Source organism: Sinohyriopsis cumingii, chromosome 7, assembly GCF_028554795.1.
Source record: "Sinohyriopsis cumingii isolate HCF-2022 chromosome 7, ASM2855479v2, whole genome shotgun sequence".
Classification (NCBI taxonomy): domain Eukaryota; kingdom Metazoa; phylum Mollusca; class Bivalvia; order Unionida; family Unionidae; genus Sinohyriopsis; species Sinohyriopsis cumingii.
In genome coordinates this window covers 109,357,983-109,380,385 of record NC_142967.1, presented here as the reverse complement: position 1 = coordinate 109,380,385, position 22,403 = coordinate 109,357,983, and the positions used below count along the sequence as shown (strand labels likewise).

At 40.9% G+C, this 22,403-nt stretch overlaps 1 protein-coding gene across 1 annotated transcript in view; it reads left to right on the top strand.

The window, feature by feature from the left end:
- Positions 1-6,731: 6,731 nt before the first annotated feature.
- Positions 6,732-22,403, top strand: part of LOC149795920 (uncharacterized) — a 62,020-nt gene continuing 46,348 nt past the window's right edge. Inside the window, exon 1 of the mRNA XM_089963887.1 lies at positions 6,732-6,786. Coding sequence (XP_089820013.1) covers positions 6,732-6,786 — 55 coding nt within the window. The remainder of the gene's footprint in view (positions 6,787-22,403) is intronic.

Below are 22,403 nucleotides of genomic sequence, written 5' to 3'. Positions count from 1 at the left end.
TATTAACCCACATTATGTACAATATGTCGCGGATAATATTACTAGATCTGCCTTTTCGAAAAAGAAGCAAAAAATAATATTTTATTATTGTTGAAGGGAGACTTTTATTTAATTCTCTATCATTATTGTTAGGGTAGAGTAATTACTTCAATTTAATTTTTTTTTATTCAGTAAAGAGATATTATATCAGCTACAAGAATACTATTGGTGTATGACAAGTAGGCAAATAGCTATACATTAAGTGAGATATTTCTGTCAGGGATAAGCAAAAAGTGGTTAAGAGTAAAATCGCTTGTATTTTAAAAAAAAATAAATGATATCGTTTTGGTTTTGGTTTTTTTTTCTCCTCAGGTAGAACAAAGCAAATCGGCGTTATATTTTCTGTATTTCGCTCTAGAAGTGAAAATGGAAAGACATATTCAACGTCAAGTCCCTTAACAGTTAGCGGTTAGAGCCTGTAATCTTATATTTATAGATACAACAATATCTTTATTTCTCTGAATTTGTTAGGTCATTTAGATTATCTCAGCTACAACACCATTAAGTGATTCACTTTTAGATACAGATATAGCTATGTTTCAACCTTTGACTGTCACATTGTGTGATTAGTTTATGCAATGTTTTCTGGAAAATAAATTCACGCTGTAATTTTACCCAGTAGAGGTAACTATATAATAATTTTTGAAACATATACCAGTAGATTCGAACATGGCGCAAGGGTAGAGGCTGGCTGATTCTTGTTCTGGGTCAGTGGTTCTAATCATGTTGCGACCCCATGAATCATGCTACTGTTTATATTTTGTTAAAAATTCAATTTAAATATTTATGAATAATGAACCATGATTGTTTTGTTTTTATTTTAAATATACATTCATTATATTATATACTGTGTAATGAACCATGAAAATATCAATGATATTATTTTTGCTATTAAAAAATTAGAAATAAAACCGAATTAATATATCTGATGAACTCAATCCTGAAAAATTATTTCTGATTTTGAAATATTAGAAGAACGTAAAACTGAAGGTGGATACAAGCTACCATCTGAATACAAGTTTGGAAAATAAATTCAAACGGCGATGTTTCAATCACTAGCTGCAGTAAAACATAACAAAGTGAGGGAATTCTCCCCCCCCCCCACCGCAGTAGAAAAAATTAGAGCAGAATTATCTCGTGAATATGAAGCAAAGAAAACAATTAATACTCGTTTAAGACAATTAAGAAAAATTATGTATGTTACTGATGATAACGAAACGACTCTGGCTGACCACGTGTAATCTTTCAGATTTTGCCTTTTCGAAATATTATTATTATGTTATCAGAAATATTTTTTATTATTCTGTTATCAGAAACACTTTGTTATTATTCTGAAAAATGGATTATCATCAGAAATATTGTATTATTTTTCCTGAATATTTTATTATTTTTTATGAATATTTCATTTTTGATGTTCACGCTACAAAGATCTACGATCCTAACAAAGTTTGGAATATTATGATCAAAGATCTTAATATCAAAGATCTATGATCTTACATACAGATTTATAATCGGTTCTTCCCAACACAGGTCAATTAAGTGTCCTAAATGATCAGTGAGTTTGAAATTTATTCGTGATAATATATTATTATGACACCGTACATAGACAGGATTGATTGGTTCTTGCACAATCAAATCCCCAGGAGATACTTACGGAGTAAATGTGTACAGAATGTATCCCTGTTGAGCCTGATTTGACTTTAAAAGATCTGTTTGATAGCTGCCATCAATTACATCACATACAAGATTGACCGCGATCGTTGATGTTATATTAACTATTCCTGGTGAGAAATGACACCCGAGGCCGTGTTGATCTTTGTTATATCTGAAAATATTATCTTGCTGCAGTCTTATTTTTCTCCACGCATCGACAATTTTAGGAACGTTTTCATCAATAATGTTAATAACTGACGATAATTTTTCGTCTGATCTAAATTATGTTATTACAAACGTTGATGCATCGCTTCATTTATTTTATAATGATCTAAAAATATTTTCTTAAGAATACGCGTTTCGTCATCTGTAGGCATTTTAACATTGAAAAAAACTACTTACTGTGGTTTTATTGTAAGCGCTAAGATTATATAAGACATGATTCAAGTGCTGCAATATTTCGATGATTTCATCCGTTAGATTATCGTTAGGATATTCAAAAATGTAATTTTTAAACAATTGTTTTAATTTTTCAGAAAAAGCTTGTGTGCATCTTTGATTTTTCTTGCAGTTGATTACATTTCTTTCTTCATCGGTGTATAACGCGTATTCACCAGTATCAGCATTAATTTCATAATAATAATACGGCATTGATTGTAGTATAAAACTTCTATATTCTGGACGATGATTGATAGATACTAGTGGAAAATGAAGATCTTCGTAAATATCAACCATTATAATTTAAGATCTGTTTAAAACGAAGCGGTTACTTGTATAATCATGCACGACTTTATGAGGTGCATTGGAAGACTTTGATATAGCGTTATGGTGGCGCTATACAGTTTTGCATTTTCCATAGTGTTAAGATTTTAAAGAAAAAGAATTTCCCCGGCTTTCCTCACTGGTTATACTGGCTATTTAAAAAAGACCTTGTAAATCTTAGGTATAATTAAAAAACCTTTAATTCCCTTTATTTTGATGTGTGATTGATGGGTGTACTATGGGTTATAGAGTATACAGCTTGGCCTTACTTCAAATGTGAACCTTTCAAAAAAGTGCTAGCTCTACTTGGTCATTTTCACTTCCTGAACTTCAGAGGTAAATTGTATAAAAAAGAGCCGATAACTTTTTTTACATTTTACATATTTGGTAACTCATTCATTGCACTTTCAGAAGCTGTATTGTCCAGTCTGGCAAAATTCATTTTCCCTATTTTAATAGCTGCTATGTATAGTGTACTTTACTAATTCAGGCTGATTGTTTAACACAAGGGAGCAGTCATTTTAGTTAGCAGTGTGCTTAAATCATGTAAAATTTCCAAAAGTACAATATCCAAAGAAATATCATCCACATTACATTACTGTAGCATATAGGTATGCCAACATTCTCTCCATTGTGCATGTTTTAAATGCAAACTACTTCACCTTACATACGTCACTCTCTCAAAAGTACATATTAATTGGTGAGCGCCCCCTAAGTACATTAATTACTTCACTTCCGCATATTGGCGGATCTGTCGTTGTTTGTGTTGGTAGCGTTGAATACCAAAATTTTGCGTGAAGTGGCGCGACATACTTGATAAACTCACGCGGTGGAGCCATCCCGTACGAATCGAAATAAACGATTCCACGTGGATCAGTTGCGTATGATACCCAATGAGTGCCATGCCCAGAATTATCATCAAGATTAATAATACCAGTTTCAATATTGTTTGGTCGTTGTGGTAATTGATCTCGCATAAAAACACCTCTGAAGTTTTTTTATTTTTAGTTGTTTAGCAGCATCAAGTAAATAAAAATTTGATACTGGAATAATTAACGACGTGTTCCTGGAAGCCTCAGACCTCTTCCTCGATGCGATCCTGGTAACTTTAGACCTTTTCCTCCTTTTTTATTAATCCTTTTCCTGTTGCTTTCTTTAATGCCATTCCAGCAGCGGTTCCAACAGCACCTAATGTGGCTGCTTTTACTACGGCAGGTGCAGCTGCGGAAATTAACGCTGGAATAGCCGCGAGAAGTGGAAAAATACCACCTGTTTTAATTGAGTCTTTTATCGCACCCGCAGAGAGATTAAGTTTGACGCCTGTTTTGATTGTTTAGCGCTGTTGAAATGTTTATGTTGACAGTTTATTTTGACCACCCGTGATCTGATCTCGCTTTAGTGATATTTTCATTCCGCAGTTCTTTGCTGAATTTGATTGAATTTTTTTTTAACCTGACCAGGAGTGAGACTGACACTAACGTGATGATATGACATTTTATGATAATACTCGTGTTTTTAAATAACATGATTAAAGATTTTCCACTGGTGCATCAATAACTATCATTCGTCCAACAACATTGATTTGTCGCTAAATATAACAGCAACTGCTCTGTAAGCACCATGACCAATAGGAGGACCAGCTACTTTAACATGAGGATGGGTTACTTGAGCTCGAATGTGAATATCAACGACAGATTGTCTAGATAAATCAAGATGTTCCAACGAAAAGTAATAAATCGGATATGATGTTGCAAAATCAAGCTGTGATATTTGTAACCCTGTGTCTACGTTTTGATCACGTCCCATGAATGACGTCCAACGATGATATGCACACGCTACATGATTTTGATCAAAATCTTATATTATATTGTCAGTGATCTGGGTGATCAGAAGTGTCTTTGGCGACCGTCATTGTCGGACCGGCTGATTTTGGATAATCATCTGAATACCTTACTAGACCTATTATCGCTGTTGCAACATCAACGCCTTTTTTAATTGATTCAATATTTCTTCCATTAATCATGTATGTGGCACTGTCAAACAACGCCATAATACTGTTGTTGACAAAACCGATTCTAACATCACCTACGAACTCAGTAACATCTGCTTTTATAATTTCACCTTCTACTTGTATCCTGAACTTGTAATTCGATTCGACCACGTTGATTTGGTTGTCGTGCGTCGTAGGAATAAAACTGATAATAACGTATCGATTTATCTTTGAGAACTGGTGCGTCCATATCAAGCGCCAAGTCGGATACACGTTTGACCATTTATTATAATTGCCATGATCTAAGTCATGGCCGCCTTGACTTGCCAAGGACACGAAGACCGCTTCCTGCTATTAAACTTGAAGCTATATTTTTTCTGCTTCTTCAGATAATTCCGCTAGTTTTTGATTTGCTCCTTGATTTATTATTTTACTGACATTTGCTGAGATAACTTCAGTGCTGACCAGTTTCACTGGTTGTTTCGGTTTTCTTCGTACTAACCGAGTTAGTCTATCCTTGATTGTCGAGAACGCTTTACTGGCAAGATTACCAATAGCGCCAGGAATTTTATCACGAACAGCCTCAATAGCCTTCATCCATAATTGTTTTGCAATCGGTAATGCTTTTTGAGCCATCCTTCTAAATAGACCCTGAACAACATCACCAAGTCCATCTCCGTAAATTGTTTTGTAAGTTGGCAGTCGCCAATTTACTACCCTGACCATGATCGGTCCACGTTGAGCAGTATGTATGATCATTTTTTTATATATCTAGCAGTTGTTTAATCATTATAATAATCATCATTAATTTCATCAATAAGGGAACGATAAATGCTGCGATCCATAATGCCGCCAGTAAATAATCTTCCAGAAATATCAGATATTTCATTAACGATTTCTGGAGAATTATTTCCAGCACGTATTCCTCCAATCAGTATTTATAATCTATCTACGTCGGAAATAATATTATTCGGGCAATCAATGAGACCACATTCTAGGCCACTTCCAGTAGCGCCAGGAGGATCATCATCAAGATCTTTTTCCTTACCTGGTAAAGACCGCGATTTTCTTCTTTGTCTAACTCTTTCAGATTCGAGATCTTCATCCGTCATTTGTTTTCTTGCTTGTTCAATCTCTTTTTCTTTCTGTATTCTTGCTACACTTGCTTTTTCTTGTCGCTCTCCAAAACTTTCAAATTCCATCTGCTGAGGTGAATAAGACTGTTGTTTTTCTACATTATATTCGTTTATTTCTTTGAGAAAATTAGCATATCTTAGATCACTAGGTGAAGCTTTACTTTCATTGTAATATATACGAACAATCCATTTGATCCAGATTTCATAATATATTTTACTCTTAGGTTTATATCCATATTTTAAATATTTGTCTTTTACTTCAAAGTTATCCACGGCAAATTTTGCTAATAAACCGACGTCTTCAATATTTCGTATATAATTAATGCTTTTACCGGTGAATTTATCACTCAGTATAATTTGTTCACCCTCTTGTCTTGGTTTTGATTCAAAACTTTTCATTTCATCTATGTCAGCACGAACTCTGCCAATACCTTCAAGTTCTTCACCATAAGGTTGTACCGCAGCTATTTCGGTTGGGAGATCTCGTAAAATCTTTTTTGTTTGTTTAGTTCGTTTTCCTATCCTTTCAGTTTGTTTAGCAGTTTGTCCTAACGGAGGAATTATACTCTCGGTAATTTTTGTAACAGGTTAACTGTTCTGCGCCTTCTGCAAATTCAACCACAGCTTCTTGACGTTCTTGCAATTTTTGTCTTACAGCATCACGAACAGGAATACATTTCTTTATTGCTTCTAGTCTTTCTCGAGCTAATCTAGCGGTGTGAGACTGACTAGCCGGTGGCATTTATTAATATGATGATGATTTAATTATAGCAGCAGAGAGGGTAACGACCTCATGTTGGTTCGTTTTCGTAATAGTAATTTTAATTTCACGAGTTTTCAGATCAGGAACAAAAATTACAAAAATAAATGATCGAACTAACCGGAGAATCCTCAATTTGTTTAGATAATCATTTTTTAAAAGCAAATATTCAGCTCGAAATATTTTTTAGTTAGAAGTCTTATTTCGTCGCTTGGAACCCCCTATATAGTGGTCTGTTCACCCTCTCTGCTGCTAAAGGCGATCTACAGATGACCATCCAATTGTGTTCAGCCAACCTTTCATCCACACCAACTCCTGTACGAAGGCATATTCTGCATTCCTCCATGATGTCGCTGACAACTTGGCAAATAGCCAGCTCGAGTTACTGGTAATGGGCACAGATGATGAATTGGCATTCGGAACTGATATAAAGCGCTGTTTGACTGGTATCATATGCGTTCTTTGTACTTGCTATCTAAAGCAGAACGCAAAAAGACGCATGGAAAATATAGTTAAGTTTCGGTTAAAAGATCGCCAGGAAGTGCTTGATTTAGTGTTTGGCTCAAATAGCCTGGCACAAAAATACAGAAGTTGACACCCAACCAGAAAGATTCAACTAATTCTGTCCCGTCATCAATGCCAAAGACTCGTATACCAGCGAAATACACTTCCGCACTTACTTTGACACAATGCTCAAAAATCACGCCATTGACCCGGTAAACAATGACAAAATTACGAGCACATGGACAAACAACAACTCCGAGAATGTCAGTCACGTCCTGAAATCGGCCAGAAAATGGAAGCTAGATGAGTTCGCCAAACAGCTTCAGCAGTTAGTGATCACTGAGGAGGAAGAGATGTCGTTCTCAGAGAAACACGGGCAAATATCGCCTCACTGAAAGAAATTTGCACGAACATGTTGACATTGATCACTTGGCCAGAATTATGGAAGAAAAACGAGATCAGAGATCATAAAGATTTCTTCCTGACTGTGGTAAAGACTATACGAATATGATTTGCTCAATACAAACTGCAAGCAGAACTCCTTATGCAGGCTGAAAACCTAACAAAAGTAGAAGAAAGCGGGCAGAAAGGTTCAGAACACCATTAAAAAATTACAAAGTGCGAAACGCAAACTTTAAAGTTCAGTCGATATAAGGTAGTTATATAGCCACAAATGGCGCGGACTGTCGTCAAATAATACTCTGATGGAATTTAGATAGTATTGGGATAAAATAGTAGTATATGGGGACGATTCAGCCTCAATGGGACTTATCATTAAAAAACACCCTGAGACCGTTTAGCCTCAATGGGAAATTTAACATTACGGAAACCCCTGGGACGATTCAGCCTCAAGGGGAATTAGCATTACAGGACCCCCTGGGACTGTTTAGCCTCAATGAAAATTTAGCATGGGAAAAAATCGTGGGACTGTTTAGCCTCAAGGGAATTTAACATTTGAATAGATTTTGGGACTGTATAGCGTCAACGGAAATTTAACATGGGAATAAATCGTGGGCCTGAATAGCGTCAAGGGAAAATGGAATAGGGTCGGGACCCTATTTTAATACGGTCCCGACCTGATAGGTCTATGGAAAGGGAACAGGGGAGAGGGATATAAAACACACACACACACACGGAAAAAAGAGTAAGTCTTTATATTCACACTACTCTACATACACACATTGGCAAATCGATTGTTATTTCTTTTCTAGAGATTGGGGTAGCCCTGAAATGGGCTGTTTGTTTTTCAACTCCAGTGACTCCTGGTTAATGATGGCACCTTCCAGGCCTGGCACCACAAACACATCTTCTTCCCCAGTCTCCTTTTACCTTTTTTCTTGAGAGCGCAGAGGGACGATGATTGGCTTCAGCACCCCAATCCTCTGTCTCTGGTATCTTGTAAGCCATCCTCTCTCCTATTTTCTTTTCCTCCTCTTCCCTTTGTCTTCTCTCCACCTCTTCCTTCTTTATTCTTCCCTCTTCTACTATGGCCTCCGCTGCCAGTTCATTTAACAGGCGCCTGATATATTCCAGACGCATCTGGAGTTCAAGAAGTTTGCTTATTCTGGTATTCATCGTCTTGTTAACGAATGAACAGGGTAGCTAGACTGCCAAGCGATTTTCAATTTATAGTTAAAGCGCGGCCGTGAAGGAAAACATCCCCTAAAACAAAATTTATCTTACCTAGATCATGACCAAACAACGCGCGGACCTAAAAGAAACACTCACTGACTTTTTCATACTACCCATTACTATTCTAAAAATGTTCATTTATATATATGTTCAAAATATACTATCCACATACGCGAAACAATCAAATCAAACCCCAAATCTACTCTCCCCACACGTCAAACAGCAAAAAAAAAACATGATCATAATCTACTATCCACACAAACGTACGTGAGCACTTACAAACACACAATCATATACACAAACTCATACACTCACACTATAAAAAAGAGTCAGTGTTTATATTCACACTACTCTACATATACACATTGGCAAATCGATTGTTATTTCTTTTCTAGAGTATTGGGTAGCCCTGAAAAGGGCTGGTTCTTTTTGTTTGCTATGGCAATCTTTTAGTTTCTAAGAATGCGAGGTCCTCTGACGATAGATTTTCTGACGATAGGTCTGCTTCTTCGGAAAGAGAAGTACTCTTTGGTGTCGATACGACAATCGACAAAGCCTCTCTCAGGTTCAGGTTGTTGCTGCTGCTGCTGTTGCTGCTCTCTCTGCTGTTTTTGAAGTCTGTACTTCTCCGTCCATTCTTCTTTCTCCCTGTTCATTTCTTCTCTGAAGAGCTCTTCTCTCAGGTCTTCAGTGACTTTTAACATTCTCACATTCTCTATCTCTTCAGGCTTCAATATCAGCCTGTGTCTGACCCTATGCAAATTCACGTAGGCTTCGTTTAGCTCAGCTAGTTTGGAGCACATCTTCGTAGGAGGATGAGTCGGCAATGGATGGTTAGACTGGAAACTGCTCCGGTTTTTTAAGTCAAAGCGCGGACGTGAAGGAAAACATCCCCACACGGTTTTCGAGTCGGACCGTTCAATGAGTGTCATGAGAGGGATAGTAAGAAGTCAAAGAGCATGAATCAAGATTCCTATAGCCAAAACAAACCACAAAAGCATTTTTTTTCAAAATACAACATTTTTTTTAATTCAAAATCACTTAAGACTAACAAACAACTGTATCATTCTTAACAATATAACATCAAACATTTTTTTCAAAACACAAACATTTTTTTTTCAAATAACACATTATTTTGGACAAGGCTGACAACGTTGTAAATGAAATTGTGATTTACACTGTTGGAAGTCATTAGGCCATTGATGGACACTACGTTTCCTAGCTTGAGACAAAAGATAAGCAAAATGGTCACAAAACCATTGATCTACTTTCACATCGATTCTAGAAGAAGAACGAGGATCAAAATGAGTCACTAAATGTTCTAAGGAATAACCCAGGCTGCGATGATGCAGAAAATACACGCAATATTGTCCACACACCAAGGAACCTGTGCCTTGTAATTTCATATTATTGAATCGGGTGGTCTGAGCATTTCTTCTCATAAAGTCAATGATATCGTCTTCCAAAGGAGGCAATCCATACGAATGGAAATATTCCACACATCCTTCTTGAGGAAAGTAGACGGCTACCCAGTGGGTTCCTGGGAGATGACTGTCGTCCGTGTTGATCACATAAGCTAGATGGTCTTGAGGTTTACGATGACGGAGTTCATCTTTAGCACAGACGACAGGATTCCAAGAAGCCGTGTACGTGCTGTGGTTCAAAAGGTAATAAAGTTCCCAGGTATCCATGTTTTGTGTGGTTTCTTTCTTCTTCTTCTTCACAGGTAATGATAAGTGATCAATTCGATCCTGAGTTTTTGCTTGAAAATGTCTGACAAGTAAAAGGCGTTTAGATCCGACTTCTTACTCTGGTCAAAGAGAGATTCGATGCGACGGCACTCCAGAGACGTTAATGGAGGAGAACAATGTTTATCCAAGCCTTTATACCACTCGTTCAACCCGAATTCTATTTCGATGTGATCCCAAGCTTTGTCCAGATATTCGTCCAATTTTTCTTCTTGACTTAACATCAGACATTTGTCGTGTTGAATTTGACTGGGATGATCGTTGTGACATCCATAGCACTCTTCCTTGATCAATTCTTTTATTATATCTGCCAGGACTGTAGCAAAACAGGAGACTAAATGGGCTTCTTGTTCTGGCCATCTTGACTTCATCATGATAACTTCTTCGTCTTGGGATTCTTCTTCTTCTTCCACGGTCTCCTCACATTCCATCTTCAAAGTTTCTCCACTAGGTAAAGAGGGATAACAGTCTTCCATAGCTTCTAATAATCTAGAATGACTTCTCTCAAACTGTTGATTTCTATGGTATTGTCAAATTCTGCATACAGGGGGACGTTCACCGTGTGATCTGGAGGTGGATTTGCAAACTGAAGTTCCACACGAATCTGACCCGATTTTATAGGGTGGAAATGTCCCTCGTCGCTGCCTTGGTCTGGAGTGAAATCAAAACCCCACAAAGCATAGCCTCCTGCATAATCGTCGTACGAAATACCGTGACTGGTGTTGGTTCCTAACTGTCCCGTGGCTTCGTACAGTTACAAGTACGATCTCAAATAATTCTTCGCGACACCAAAGTTAGGCTCAAAGGGTCGGGTACACAAGGTCTTGCCGTCGCGACTGACTTCGATCTTGGACACATTGTAATGTTGAAACTCAAAAGGATTTTGATCGTGGGTTCCGTTGAAGGTTGAATTCCTGACGATACCACCAACCAAACGTTTGGGTAACTGTCCTTGGAACAGATGATCTTCGATCATAGATCGCTGTCCAGCGGGAATGGTGAACGTTTTCACTTCTACGCGTCGTATCGGATACTTGGCGGTCGTTCTCCTCAACGTCTGACTGACGTCGTTTCCCACTTCAGGTAACACTTCCACACGACGCACGTAAAGTCGGGCTTATTGAATGATAGTTTTGTATTCATTGGCATGTGTCATCAAATGGAAAGCGGCACTGCTACGATTCAGTCTCAGACGAATATCCACCCCGTTCAGCAAATACTTTTCTTGTAACCACATGTCCAAATGCAAACGATCCATCAGTTCTAAACTTCGCCCTTGCAGAATTTTCTTAAGACGGTCGTTAAACCCCACATTGTGAAGATTGTCATCTTCTGTCAGGACTGTGGCGCTAAACGTGGCTACACCTGCCGTGTCAGGTTTGCATACCACGCAAGCATCCAGATGAGTATTCTTGGCTTCTTTTCCGTACGTCAAGAGATTTTCCAGGTAGGCACGATATGGGTAAGTATCCATGCTGCTGCTGACCAGTTTGTTATTCAAGTACAAGTCCACTTCGCTGAACAAGGAATGCATGAAATTGTTGACAGGAGCTACACTAGCATCGCCTCCAGGATTGGTGTTGTCAGTTTTGATCACTTTCACTTTCAAGTACAGGTAATTGCTATTCAGATCTATGTAATCTTCGGGCTGTCCTTTGATTTCAAACTCGATGGGAGCGGAATCCGTCACAGAGGAGACGGGGTGAAATTCCACCCATTGGGATTCTTGCATCGTCATCATGGTGGGTGGCATGGCAAACAGATCCAGTTCCGACTTGGAACAGGCGCAAGACTCTCTGTGCATCATTTTTCTCTTTCTCAATAATCGAAAACGTCTAAGTCTCGAACGGTTCTTCTTTTCTTTGCCTTTCTAGCTTTAGAAGTGTGAAGTCTGGTGAAAAGGTGTTTTCTTCGTCGTCTCTTTCTACCTTGTCCTTGCTGAATGCCTGACACGGTAGCGTGCAGGGCATTTAGAGGTGTTTCTCGTCGGCCCAAAAGGTCTTTGCCCGTTTGCAGCAAGACATTTTTGCCTGCCCTCATGAAGGCTTCTTTAGGGTTTTGTTTGTCGATGATGACATTTTGGAGAAATTCTTTGCCTTGCGTCTGTGCCGCATCTTTCAAGGCGTGCAATCCGCGTGTCACCATCGGTTTCAACACCGGAGCCACCGAACGAAAGGCCGATTTTAACATATCTCCTAAACCGTGTCCTCGCTGTCGAGCAACCCCTCGGTACACTGGATACATGACTTACGAGTCGTGAGAGAACCGTTTTCGAAAATGGAGTTTTACCGTGACTTTTCCTTTGGTGAATGGAATATTTTGTCCCAGATCTCCTTTTATAGCAATGTTGACCGTGTCCAAATACGACTTGCTGACAGGTAAATAGTGAGGATGTACAAATTCGCGGTGAACGTGGTAAGTGTTTCCACCTTCCTCGTCAGCGTTCGTGGCAGAATCCACTTTGAAAAGAATGAGACGCAGTAACGGTACAGAGGTGTGTCCCACCACGTTATACTCCACCACATCGGAGTACACAAACATCAAATTCAGTCCTTGGTTCAGTTCTCCCGGGGCACGAAATAACTTGCTAAAAGACTCGTTGTCGTAAATGACTGGCAATTCGTTTTTCTTGAGCATGGCCATTCTCATGTCCATGTCTCCGCCCAACATGTCAAACAATTCAGGACAAAATAAAATGGACACGATTTTACTCCCGTCAAATTTCATCAAGAAGCGACGAACTGCTTTGTGCTACTCCAGGGTGACACTTTTTTGACACTTTCCAAAGCTTTCAGAAACACGACATTAAACCTGGAGGCTATGGTGTTCACCAAATGTTGACCACTAAAATAATAGCCTGGGGGAACGAACAAGTGATAGGTGGTGTACTTTTGATTTTGTGTGCCAGGGGTTTTTATGTTATATTTGCCATGGGTATCCAAGGACATTTGCATTTGCTCGTCATGAACTTCCACATCAAAAAAGTTTTGATTGGGAAGAACATTGAGGACTTGGGTCGGGTGAATGATTTCTACTAAAGCCACTTCCCAATGGACTTCGTGATCTAATGGGATGGTCTGAGGTAATTTGGCCGTGTAATAGCACAACGTGTTCTTGGGAAACACCACCATGGAACTGTCACTGGGTAAGGTTAAGTAAAATTGGTTTTGGTGACTCATAATTCCAGAGTTCTGTGGCTGTCCGAGGGGTTACTGGACGTCAGAGGCGTGTCTCCGCCAAAAATAGGGTTGTTGTTGTTGTTATTGGAGTGGTGACTGACACTGGCACTGGACACAAGGTTCCCGTGGTTCCCGTTCGAGGAGAATTTCAGGGAGGGAATGGGAAGCAGGTAACCGATGCAGCTGCTCAATAGAATGGTCCACAATTGTTTGTCTCCTTGTTGCAAACTTAAATTGGCGATGGCTGCCCCGATGACACAATACACCACGAAGATATGGCAGAAAAAGACGATTTGCGTTTTAGGCACAAGTTCTCCACACCACACCCACAAAGGTTGTTTTTGTAAATCTTGCAGAGAAGAACTAGGTGAAGGAGTGGTCGACGTAGCTGCGTCTGTGTGAAAGGGCATGATGGTCACTTCTTTTTGTAGTCGATGACTTGCGAAGCGTCGATCCAAGAATCAAAACTGGGTGGATATCCTTTCCAACGTACTTTGACTTCTTTGACACGTCGTTTGCCCACTTTACGGGTTCTGCGTTCGAGAATGCTTTCGATGTCGTACACGTGGTCTTCTTTTTTGGTGACACGTTGTAACTCGGATAAGTAAAACGTTCCTTTGAGCACTTCTCCGTTCATGTCTTCCAATTTATAGACGGCAGGATGACGGCCATGCACTCGTCCAGTGACACGAAACAATTCGGTAGTCCAGTTATGTAAGTAACCCTTGTCGAAAGTGCGTTTGGTTTTGCCAATGCGTACCCAATCTCCTATGGCCAACACTCCACTTTTCTTGGGGACAGCCCTCGTCGGGGACGTACCAAACAGGCGCTCAAACAACAACACTTCGTTCTTGGGAGTCACTTTTTGCGGGGCACGTATGATGCTTCGATGGTAAGATTGGTTGTACGCTTGCACCAGGTGCGGTAAGATGTCGATGTACTTCAGAGTGTGGTGATGCGTAAAATATTTCCACATGCGTTCTTTCAAAGTGCGTTGAAAACGTTCCACGATGTTGGCTTTGGTTACGGGATTCTCGGTGGTAAAAAAATGAATGTCACGTTTCTTTAATTCTTTTTGAAAAGCTTGGTTCAGAAATTCGGTACCTTTGTCCGTTTGCCATTGAAGATGGTGACGACCGCTTTGTTTCAACACCCGTTGCAGGGCTCGCACTAACTCGCTGCTCGATTTGGAAGTCAAGGGTACGACCCAGGCCAATTTGGAAAAAACGTCGATGACACAAAACAAATATTTGTAGCCGCGATTGTAGCTGGCCAAATGAGAGACATCGTCTAAGTCGGCTTGCCATTGATGATCGATGCCTTCCACTCGGGTGGGACTTCTGGCAAACTTGCGTCGAATGGGTTTGTGTAAAGTGTAGGTAGCTTGTTCTTGTAACCATCGTTGCACTTGAGGTAAACGGAGACTTTTCAGTCGAGTTTTGGCAGCACGATACAATTTCTGAACTCCTGCGTAACCTGCATGATGGGAGGGATCGTAGTAAATGCTGGCTAAGACTTTTTCGATTTGTTGGTTTGTGTGTTAATAAGGCACCCACTCTTGGAAGATGCTACTCTTTTTCTCTTGGGGTACTTTCTTGGATTGCAATGCTTTGCGTGTGCGACCGGCAATAGGTGTTGGAGAGGAGGAGGATGTCTGAACAGGGGATATCGCTTCTTGTTTCACTTCTGTCTTCACTTCCGTCTTCACTTTATTTCTCTCTTGTGATGAAGAAGAGGTGGTCATCATCTTTTTAATCCATCCAATTCTGGAGGTTGGTGGTGTTGTTAACTTGCGTACTTTTTCTGGTGGAGTTTGAAACCATTCCTCTTCTTCTTCTCCTTTTTTTGTCTTGGTCACTGGCAGTAGTGGTCGTAGTGGTGATGATGCTGGACTTTTCATCAAGGTCTTAAAATCTTTCAGAGTGGGAAGAGCTGTTTCGTCTAAAGCTTTCTGGTGAAAGAGTTGCAGTCGTTGCAAGAGTTGACCGTACTTTTGCGATTTTTCTGTTTCGGACAAATCTTGGCGATCCTTCAAGGACTGCAAGTCGTGTTGTAACTGGGACATCTCGCTCAAATTGGGATTAGGAGGTAAACGCGGGGTGCGTTGTTCTTGCCAGCGATGGTATTCCGTCCATCGTTTGTAAGGCACTAAAGCTAGTTTTCGTCCTTCCTTGGGGTTGTCAAGGGTCGATTCTGAGATCGTGGGAATTAGAAGGAATTTTTATCTTGGTCCCACCAGTCCTCCCAACATGGTTCCCAAGAGTCCATTCAGCAATGGACCTAACAAGAGGGGTAAAATGCCTCCACGTTGGACCAACATCTTTTTTTGACGAATGGGGATTTTCTTTTGAACCATTTGGCGAAGAACGTGACGATGTTTGCCTAAGCATTGTTTCTGGTGTTTGGACAAAGGGATGGTGCCTTTCAAGACGTTCAAACAACATTCGCACACGGTATCGATGACCTCTTTGGAAGCTGATTGAATGAGTTTTTTTCGTAAGGGTGGAGAAGCTTTGGACAGGACAGATAACATGTCCCCATGTTTGACTAAACGAGGAGGCAGTCCTTTCCTTTTCTTTCCTTGGGGTTGTTTAGAAGAGGGATGTTTTCTGGAGGGTGACATCTTTGAGTCTTCAGTACCAAAAAACGCTGATACCCCTACTTGGTCACAGGCCTTTTTTATATTGGAACGCATCGCCACTGATTGTCTTTACGTCGTATCAACTTGAGGACAGGCATGACACGACGTGCAGGGGTACGTTACGGACTAAATCGAGCCAGTTCTTGCTTGGACAAATCCAGTAAACTTCGTAACATGCCCGATCTTTCTTGAACTTTGATTTTGGGAGCAGGTACTTTGTGAGCAGCAGCAACTGCCACTAAATTGGAGGGTCCTGCCACTGGGGACGTTCTTGGGGTCGTCAACGGAGAAGTTCTTGGTGTGATCAACGTCTCCAAGTACTCTTCAGTTCTTGGTGTCATCAACGGGGAAGTGGATGAACTTGAGGCTGCCGGAGACGTGATCACCGCCGTTGCAGGTCGTGGTTTGCGAGTGTAAGGTTGCGTCCAATCTGAAGTGCTTCTCTTGCGACTAGTTTTCTTCTGTGGACTTTTCTTTTTCTGGGGACTTTTTCTCTGTTTCTTTTTCTGGGGGGCTTTTCTTTTTCCGGGGTGGTGCCTGGTAAGAGGAGGGTCCCGCCACTGGAGAAGTTCTTGCAGACACGGGTCTCCTTGGGGACCTGGTCTTTTTCTTCTTCTTGGAGCTTCGTTTGACTTTTTTCTTGGGGAGAAGTTTGGGAGCATTAGGATCCCATCTTAAGAGAGAGCGAATGATGTCCCCTCCTAGAGTACCGCTCCCTCCAGGTTTCAAAACGATTTGTTTTTTGGTTTGAGTGTCGATGCGAGGATCGGCCAGTTGGGTCAAAGCGACTTTGTTTCAATCAAAAAAGCATTTGGTTCATTTGGTTTGATGAGGAATCTGAATGATTCGTTGTAGTAACTGACGTGCTGTCACCATGAACCATCGTAAGACTTCTCTGAGACTAGCTTCTAAGACAGGAGCCCGTATTTGTGGATTTTTTTCTCGACTGATGCCATACAAGGCACGAATAAATTTGACGGGAAGATGCGACTGAAGGGACGTCATGTTCAAACTGTGTGTGAGACAGACGAAAAGTGTCTGAGGTTTTTATAGATTTTTTTGTTGAGTGAAATTAAGTCGAGGACGGAGACGTGAACAGGACAGGCCCTCCGTCTTAGCACCAGTGGTGAAACAAGTGGGTACGAAATCGCAAAACATCGACGAGTAAATAGGCGTGTGGAGTTTGAGTGGCATCGTCGTACGCCTGAGTCAGCCAAGGCGTTCCTAACTGTTTGGCTAAGACTTGCACTTGCGATTTATCTCGAGGGCTTTTAAACAAGACCACGTAATGCGCATTGAGACTGATGGTGCGATGGGCTTTACTTTGTTGAAACAAATTTTGAGTGATGTAAACGACACTGGCATTACGGTGATGCCCTTTGCGCGTGAACCACAGTTTAACTTCTTCTTCGTCTTCTCCTAACATGTCGTCGAAAATGACCAAATGGGTTTGACGGGAGTCAGAGACCATGCCGTCGTCTTCTTTAGGAATGCCTTTCACAAACACGATGAAATCGCCTTGACTTTCTCGCAAGAGGCTGTACGCCGATTGCCACTCTTTGTAACACCACACGATGCGTTGAGGTGGACGATCGATCAAATGATGTTCATGTTCGATCAAACGTTTGACGAATTCGGTTTTGCCTGAACCGCTAGGTCCAGCAATGAACATGTTAAAGGGATGGCGAAGATGCAACGCCTCCCAACTGGCACGATCTAAGTGTTCGTCGATGACTTTGACAGTGGAGGAAGAGGAAGCAGAGACAGCAGAGGTAGCCATAGTGTTAGGAATGTCACTTGTGACAAAACAGACAAGACGAGAGTTTATATACTTTTTTCAGGACACGTTTATTGAATGTTTCAAATATGAACAACACGAAAGACAAAAATATATAAAAGTCAAATAGTTATGTACAGGAATAAAAAACATCAAAACGATCAAAGTGGAATATAAACAATCTCTGTACAACATGTTTTGGGTAACCAAGATGTCCTAGGGACAGTGTGTAATGTTCTTATAGTCTCTAAATGAGGTATTGTCACACAAGTGTTCTCCTGGAATGACCTTTCAGGAATGTCCATGACAGTCCTGTCCTGAAGCGAGTGGTTGTTCTCGGTGACGCGTTGTTCTGGCACTGTTACTAACACAGGTTGAAAAGTAACTTTTTTCCTTGAACAACTCTTGTGCATACTGGGTCACTTCTTGGGTCCAAGCCTCAAAACCCCCCTTTTTCAAGTCACGAACATCTGTCCAATGGGGGTGTAAGTCACAAGCTACACACACATCGTCATACACGTCTTCGGTAGCTAAAAGTTGACGAATCTTTTTTTCCTGTTGAGGTCGAGAAGTATCCAGATGAAAACACAAGGCTTTGAGCAAAAGGAGTCTTTCGTAACCATTTAAGGCCATTGGGGTGGTAAGTACTGATCGTAAAGAGTCCACAAGGAATCGGCTGGTAAACGAAATCCCAGAAAACAAGTCACTAAGACACACACTATGCGTCGTCCCAAATATAATGGATACAGTTCTTGTAATAATTGATGGTAATGATCCACGGTTTGAATATGGTCATTGAGTTCCTTCCACGGAATCTGTTCAATCACTTGTGACATAAGCCGTGGCATCGATTCCTGATTTTATAGTCTCTTTATTTCGGAAGCAATAAGGGTACTTTCTAACAAGACATCTTCGTTCTCCAGTAGGAAATCTAAATATTGCATACTGTAACCTACACTTCAGAGTTTGTCTAGATGTTTCGTCTTCCGCTAAGCAGATTCCACGTAAAATATGTTGGTAATCCTTTAACACGTCTTCCTCAATACGTTGCTGTAGGTGAATCTCGAAGTAACCAAAATTACGAACATTTAGTTCATTCACTAACTGAAAGTGATGAACAAGGTCTGACCACTGAAACAATTTCTAACGAATCAGTCCTCGTATAGCATTCAGGTACCTGTGGTTAAAGATCTGGTGACGTAACGGATGCAATTGTTCTTTACGTTTGACTTGTATTTTGACCAGCTCTCGGTAAATGCGTTCACTCAACTCCACAGGCAAAGCAAGAATGTTCTCTTGTAAAGTATCCATGAATAGGTCATACTAAATCCTCTTTTGTCTGACACAATAAATGTACTGTTTGCACAGACATGGTTTTAATTCATTGTCGAATCTAAATCGTTTAATCACTAATTTACACATTACAATTCATTCAGAAGTTTCCTCTTTCACTAAGTCGACATTGCGTAAAAGATGTTGGTAGTTCGTTAACTCTTCCTCTGGAATTGGATCCAGTACGTTTACAATGTAGTAGATAGAATTATCAATACCAAACCAATTCTTTTTAAAACCAGGAGGTCGTTGATCAATGTCTGTCCAATGGAACACTTTCAAATGAATCAGTCCTTGTATAGCATTCAGGTACCAGTGGTTCAAACACCGGTGACGTAACGGATGCAACTGTTCTTTACGTTTGACTTGTATTTTGACCAGCTCTCGGTAAATGCGTTCTCTCAACTCCACAGGCAAAGCACGAATGTTCTCTTGTAAAGTAACAATGAATAGGTCAGTCCGTACAATTCACAGTCTTCTCCTACAGCAAAGGTAATAGTGAGTAATTTCTGACCACTGCCATTCAGGGTAACGTCCAAGAATCTCATTGAACTCTTTTGATGTAAACGGTCTAGAGTGATATAATAGGACGAATGCACACTTGACCCAGAGAAATCTAACACACTGATTGACTTTTTTCACTTTCCTCTTGTGAATTTCTCGGCACAAACGTTCTACAGCCACCCATTGAGATTTCACTCTGGCAAACCCATGCCAAACTTCCTTGTAAATCTTCTCTTGCAGTTCTTTAGGTAATGACTCAATGTCGTTTTTGAAATGAAGTTTAAATACTGGCCTCGGTGATGTCCAACATTTGACTCCTAGCCAATCTTGTTTCTTCTTCAACGACATGGCAAGTTACTTTAATGTCTCGGTCCCACTAAGGGTAAGTAATGACAATTCGGTGACCAACGAGCATGTTCTAGGTAGGCCGAATCTTGTGGTTCCCAGTGGTGAAGTGACACACCGCAGCTGAAGCACTTGACTTTATCCCCTTCGCCCAAATAGAAAAATCTGGCTCTGGCTAATTCTTCGGGGGTCGGTCCTTCCAGATACTTAGGCCATTTTCCTTTGAACGATTGAAGACGATTTTCAAAGTCGCAGTATTCCGACAAACGCACAGGAAACGAATATTCGTCTTTCACAGATTCGTTTCGATGAGGGTTGGGTGACATGGACAGGAGTTTGCTCAGGGCTGGATGACATCCGTAGGGAGGTAGACGTGAAGGTAGACATTCACCTTTAAAACGAAACCCAGTAAAGTGTCCAAGAGGACGAGTGGCATCGCTTTCGCATCCCTCAGGTTTGACACGCACAGCATCACTTTCCATGATAGGGGAAGTTAGAACAAAGTTCCCATGATGCTTTACGGCATCGCTAAGGTCACAACGCACAGCATCGTTCCCATCGCAAGGCTCACAATCGCATTCCACTTCAGAAGCCCCAAACTTGAATTGTGCCTGTCTGAACTTGTTTTGTGTTTCTCTGAAAGTATTCATCTTGTTCGCTTGGTCCTGGTAGTCACAATGAACTATCGATCTTGACAATAGCCCCTTTTTATACTAGTCGCAATGCAGTCTCAAGCTTGTACATCGTTCCTTTTTTATGTTTAGTTTTGGAAGGTACCGTTTCTAAGGTGCCGTCATCATTGTACCGTAATGTCATGGGTGGAAAGACCATAGAAAGGTAAGGGCAGTGCGGAGACCATCGAGTATGTTCCAAAATAGCTGAATCTTTATAGATACATAGATCCATTCGTAAGTTCAGTCCGCAAGCGAAACACTGTACTTCGTATCCCAATCCTGACTCAGGTCCCAAATAGACAAATCCTGTTCTAGCTAAAACATGCGAAGTAGGTAATCCTTTCCTATCCGTAAGCCATGCTTTAAACGTGTCCAATCGACGGGCACAATCACAATAGTTAGGCAAGAAAACCGGAAAATGGTAGGGTTTGAACTTGGAGTTCTCATCGGGTTTCTCACTCAATTCTTGCTGTGACGAAGTCATCCTTCTGGTGGGTGGCTATTCTCTTACAACCAATGTTTTATACCAACATGTCCACAAGGAAAAGTAAAGTGGTTGGGCAGTCGCACTCGCTTCTGGTACACGATTTGATAGACTTTTTCCAAGGGTCGACTGACGATGTGGTGAGTGGGTAAACGTACAGTCTTGTTGGGCTGATAGGTGGTCACTTTAAAGTGTTCATCTTCTCTAGACTGCAAGGCATCTTTCAATACCCCAAAGTTCACCACTCAACTGGTACGATAATTCAGAGTCAATCCTTTCATTTTGCACTGCGTGCGCAATTCTCCTTGTTTGTACCGGTATTCGTAACCGTAATTTTTAGGACCGCCACTGGCGAAACTTAGAATCTTGTCGTCGGGGTGCTCGTCTGTCCAGGCTCCTAAACGGTCTCCTTCGATGTCAGGGTGCTGTTGACTCGGGTGATGGATGTAAATGCAACTGTCCGTGTCAAAGTACAGGACACGTTCCCCTAACAGTTCTAAAGCTTCTTACAATGTTAAGCGAGCATGAGCTGTCACGTAAGCCGCGATGATGACACTTACAAAGGGCTCGTCTTATGCAAAGTCCAGATCTTCTTCATAATTGACCAAGATCAAATCCTCGCGAACGACGTCCACGTGTTTCATGAATTTGGTTTTGTCGTGAATCATCTGGAAATAGCGGGAAGGTTCGGTCAAATATTCCGTCTTGGGTAAACACAGTTGTTGTGCCACTTTGCCACACAAGCAATTTAACATCACTTTGGCAAATGATCGCCTGCCTTCGTTTTTCTCGATGTGATCTAAAGTGATGCCTTCTTGTTCCCAGTATTTCTCTTTGAATGTCTTTTGGTCTTCGGGAGTGTGACACCGGGACGGATAGCCGCTGACTTCTTGCTTTAGTTTCAAAAAGGCATCCACGTAGTCTGCGAAAATGCCTTTCTGAGTGGGGTCACCCTTGCGGTATTGTTGTGTCTTGGGAAAGTGACAAATTTCGTACACTTCTAACAGTTGGTATCCCATGTCCAGAGCTTTGAACAATTCTACGCTGACCCAGGTTCCCGTCAAGGCGCGTTCTTCCTGGGTGTGCTGGCAAGGTTGATCTTGGTTGCACGTTTCGGCACAAGTACGGCACAAAGGAAACACCAGTTTGCCTTGGCAATGGTGAGGTAAGACGGGGTGGTATAGGTTTGTGGGAGGCAAAACTGTGCACTTGATCAAGCCTTCGTATTGTCGAATGTTTTTCA